Source organism: Corylus avellana, chromosome ca1 (genome assembly GCF_901000735.1).
Source record: "Corylus avellana chromosome ca1, CavTom2PMs-1.0".
Classification (NCBI taxonomy): domain Eukaryota; kingdom Viridiplantae; phylum Streptophyta; class Magnoliopsida; order Fagales; family Betulaceae; genus Corylus; species Corylus avellana.
This window is the reverse complement of record NC_081541.1, coordinates 11,369,168-11,373,593: the sequence shown is the minus strand read 5'-3', so window position 1 is coordinate 11,373,593 and position 4,426 is coordinate 11,369,168. Positions and strand designations below refer to the sequence as shown.

General features: G+C 36.5%; 1 protein-coding gene across 1 annotated transcript in view; it reads right to left on the bottom strand.

The window, feature by feature from the left end:
• Window positions 1–1,263: 1,263 nt before the first annotated feature.
• Window positions 1,264–4,426, bottom strand: part of LOC132184261 (uncharacterized protein At4g15545) — a 4,867-nt gene continuing 1,704 nt past the window's right edge. Inside the window, exons 3-9 of the mRNA XM_059597825.1 lie at window positions 4,096–4,152; window positions 3,870–3,939; window positions 3,130–3,222; window positions 2,679–2,936; window positions 2,516–2,558; window positions 1,573–1,651; window positions 1,264–1,485 (exon numbers count right to left, since the gene is read on the bottom strand). Of these exons, the coding sequence (XP_059453808.1) occupies window positions 1,393–1,485; window positions 1,573–1,651; window positions 2,516–2,558; window positions 2,679–2,936; window positions 3,130–3,222; window positions 3,870–3,939; window positions 4,096–4,152 (693 nt within the window). The 3' untranslated portion in view covers window positions 1,264–1,392. The remainder of the gene's footprint in view (window positions 1,486–1,572; window positions 1,652–2,515; window positions 2,559–2,678; window positions 2,937–3,129; window positions 3,223–3,869; window positions 3,940–4,095; window positions 4,153–4,426) is intronic.

Genomic DNA, 4,426 nt, shown 5'->3' with positions numbered 1-4,426 from the left:
ATGCATGCACGTAGCCACTCCAACATTGCCTCCCACTCCACTTTTGGTACTTTTGACCCGTGGACTAAGTCTCTCTCTCTCTCTCTCTCTGTCTGAAATTAAGGTTGTCACTGCAAGATAGTAATTACCGAGTCCAAGGTGATGAGAAAGGATGAGATCATGGGAGGGAGCTGGGGGACCGAAATCCAAATCCATAATTGTGCTAAATTTAGATTACATATTTAATAAGTTTGCATTAATTTATTTTTAAAACAATTAGCTTGATTTTATCACAAATTGCACCATTAATTTATTTAAATTAATGTTATAATGTTACATCTTTATAAAAATTTGAGCTCAAATTTATTTATTTAAATTATACAATGGTATATTTGTGATCAAGTTATTTAATTAATAGACAAATTTTTTTCATTTATAAAATATAAAATAAAATTTATCAACCTAGTATATATCTTGTGATCTTCTTCACAAATGAATCTCCAACTTTATATTTATATTTATATAAAATAAGTCAAACTCTACCTTCTTAAGCTTATTCATGCCTATTTATATATATTTGGGAGAGACATTGATGCAATTTTAAAATTTGTATGAAACATTGGGAATTGAGTGTTAATTTGAAGAGGGTATATGTAATTTTCCCAATTTCTAAATATAAGAATATAAGCAAAGCTGTCTTCTAAGATGAGTTATTAAACATTTGGTTGTTTACATTTTTTATTTTTTAAGAGAAATGATAAAAATCATTCTTTATCCCATCTTTTGTACAACGGATTGGTGAATCCACCATTAAATTTGTGAGATCCGCTCAACAAATTAAATAGTGAATTTGCAAAAAGGATGAGTGAAACCGTGAAAGATAAGATGGAGAATAATGTATATATAAGATGCCTCTCTTTTTAATAAAAGATCTTCTATTACACCCTAATCACATTTAGATGGTATTCTTCATGTGTAAGTGGTTTCTTGTTTGAGCTGAGCTGGAATATGCACACACTCACCACACATCACCATTACGGAGAAGAAGTGCACTGCCAAAAAGCCTAACTTGAAGATCAGATTTCAGTATTCTTAAATGGTAGGGGACAATATATCAGGCTGACATAATCCTGTTTTGCACCAGGTTCACAAGTTAGGAGGAAAAAAAAAAAAAAAAATCTTATATTCTTTGAGAGAGTTATGATAACAGAACTACTCAAGTTTCAGAACAAGTCAACTTTCATCAATAACATGCAAATTCACAACCTGATAGGCAACTCAACAGGAGTTCAAAGAATAGTTTTATTGCACCTTGAATTACTGTCTAATATACAGAGGAAACTGCCAAAGAAAACTCTTTAGTGACACATATCAATGCTTACAAACTGCAATGACAGTTCCATTTCTGCAATTTCAGTGGGCATTGCGAGTGATCAATCCCTCAAATATCGTATAAAGGTCCTTGTTCTCTGAGCCAAAAATCTCTTCAGCCTTCTGCAGAGTCTCCTGAAATATTTCAAATATTGTATAAATGAATATCTGTCACTGAAGTATTAACAACAAGAATATGGTAGAGAGAGAGAGACCGCATACCTCTTTTGTTTGCTTGTGGGCATTCAATTCCTTAACATTTGCTAGAAAGGCACCGAACTGCTCATAAGACAAACGGCTCCTGATGAGAAGAAGAAAAGTAATCACATCAGCAGCTGCTTCATTTTAGAGGTCAAGAACCAAATCATGAAGCACAAAATTCAAAATTTGAATTCCAAGGCTGTTAGAATAGCCTGGTGTTCAAGATGTTCTCATTTTTTTTTTTTTTTAAGTATATTCATTTAAAAAAAATGAGAAAATCTATTTACTTGAGTTGAGAATGGGAAAATCAATGCATGATAGGTAAGGAGGCGCAATGATTTGCCAGGGTCTTCTCATGCCATTTGGCAGTGTTGTGTAATAATTCAGCCTCTATCCCATAGATCCAGATCTTTTGTTGAATAAAAAGCTTTTGGTTACAAAAGGACTTAAGAGTTGGGTCCATGCCAAGATTGTGACTAAGCTGCAAGATGTTGCATTTATGAAAAAAAAAAAAATGAATGCAACATCTTGCAGCTTAATCACAATCTTGGCATTGACCCAACAATCTCATGTTGTTCAATAAAGCTTTACTGGAAAAATGGCTTTAGAGATTTGTTCAAGAGGAGAATTCTCTGTGGAGACAAGTGATTGTTGAGGAGTAGGGGATACAAAGAAAGGGTTGGAGCTCAGAGGAAGTTCGTAGGCCCAATACGGTGTGCCTTTGGAAGAATTTTAGGAATGGATGGAGATATTTCTCCAACCTTGTTTCCTTCAAGGTTGGGGATAGATCTGCATCCGCCTTTGGCATAATGTGTGGTGCGAAGTAGCCACATCCCAAATGGGCTATTCGATAGCTCAAGACAAAGAGGCCTTAGTGTCAGATCACTTGGACTCCTTGGGCAATTCTATCCATTAGAACCCGAGTTTTACCAAGGCATTCCAGGATTCAAAGCAATGTTTTTACCTGACTTGGCGGAAGAATTCTTTCCCATCAACCCGCGTTCGCCCTAAAATAGATTAAAACAATAGATTAAAACAATGACTGAATAAATAGGCTAAATATCTCATATATACTCAGTTTCCATAAGCTATCTACTTGTGCAGGTTCAGAGATATGAAGAGCTAACCACTTTGTGATCCTGTGTCAGAGCTTGATACTGGACTGTGAGGGCTTGAGTGCATAGAAGAAAACATTGAAGACCTATCATCAAAGATGCCTCTTGATGTTGCAAATGAAAGTGAACGTCGCCTTGGGGATGTAGGTTTAGATGTTTTTGTTGGGGACACCGACGCCGATAGGCTTGGAGGGGACCCTGGAGGAGTAAAATGAGGTGTGCTAGTTTGGGATGCTAACAGAAGGCCATGTGATACGCGAGGTCTTGAGCCTGCAAGGATAAGCAAGAAACAGAATTAAGGTTAGAATTGACATGCTCAGTTGCAGGGTTTTGAATTCGTCAGCAGGATGACATCTGGCCAGCATATATATTATATGCATTAACTCGTGCAAGACTCCAACAGCCTAATCGAATAAACTCTGATAGTAAAATTTATTCTCACATTATAACATGAACATATCACCTGTCTCACGATCCTCTGCAAATGAATTTCCTACTTCAGACGTCTGACTCCGGATTGAAGAGTATCTAGAAGGAGGAAATGTGGCATCATCTTCTGAGACAAAATAGAAAACATCTTTCAGATTAATGGTTGTATTGATAAAATAATATGCGAAAACTAGTACCAAATGCTTTACTTTTAAAATGTTCAGAAGGTCATTGCAAAATATTAGGATGAACATTATTTGGTGCAAGTTTCATAAGAACTGCATTTTCAACGAGCCAAAAGATGCAGTATGTTTTGGAGCACATTCAAAAGTTATACAGGAAAATTTAACTACTTCCAATTTCTTTCAAACAGTCATAAGAGATATGGCTAATTTTCCCAAAGGAATTCCAGAAACATAGGGCTATGATGACCAAACACATTCATTTTCGTTTTTCCTTCAGTTCAGAAGGAAAGAATATGTGCAGGTAGCCCTCCCTTGCCTTCAAAATCCATCCCTCGCACAGGTTGATTAGACCTCACCCCTTCAAAGGGCTCTTACCATTTGGCCATAAAAGCCCAGGATTGAGAGAATCTATTCAATTTCAGGCCTAAAAGATTCCTCCACAGGAATTCAGATTTAATACCCATTAGTCACTGCACATGCTGACTTACTGTTGGACATTTATCAATATGATATGCATAGCGATCACCTAGAATCCACCTAGGCAAGATGCAATCAACATGGAAAATGAAATAGAAGTAATATGCACGACCTCCAATCTGTGACACGGAAGATAAACTTGAATGGCTTTGTATCTTAGCAACAGCCTCCGGAGCTCCAGCCTGTGGAAAAACCAGATTTAGTTATGGCACAAGCCAGAATGCATGTACATTCACCTAGTTTTGTGCTTGAAACATTTAGTTTTCATGAAACTGCCACATTGAGCTAGATCATAACTTCTTTAAAAACTTGGGAAATGCTGAGAGAAGATAACTCACAGAATTTTCATCATCCTCTTGAAGTGATCGCATGAGTGTCTTCCTGAACACCTCCAACTGCACACGCCCCCAAACATTAGGATCCCATGAGACACCTCCAACTATAAAACCCAATTCTAAACTCATTCAATTGTATCAAGCGAGGTGCTCAAAGAGCTCTAAAGACACCACTAGCCAATACAATATATATTTTTTTGATAAATAAGTAATTCATTGAAAAGTGTAAAGGAGCGCAACCCTAGTACACAGGATGTATACAAAGAAATGTCCCACTAAAGGCGAAAAGAAGAACAAAATACCACAAATTGAGGCATATTAGAAAACTGAGGCA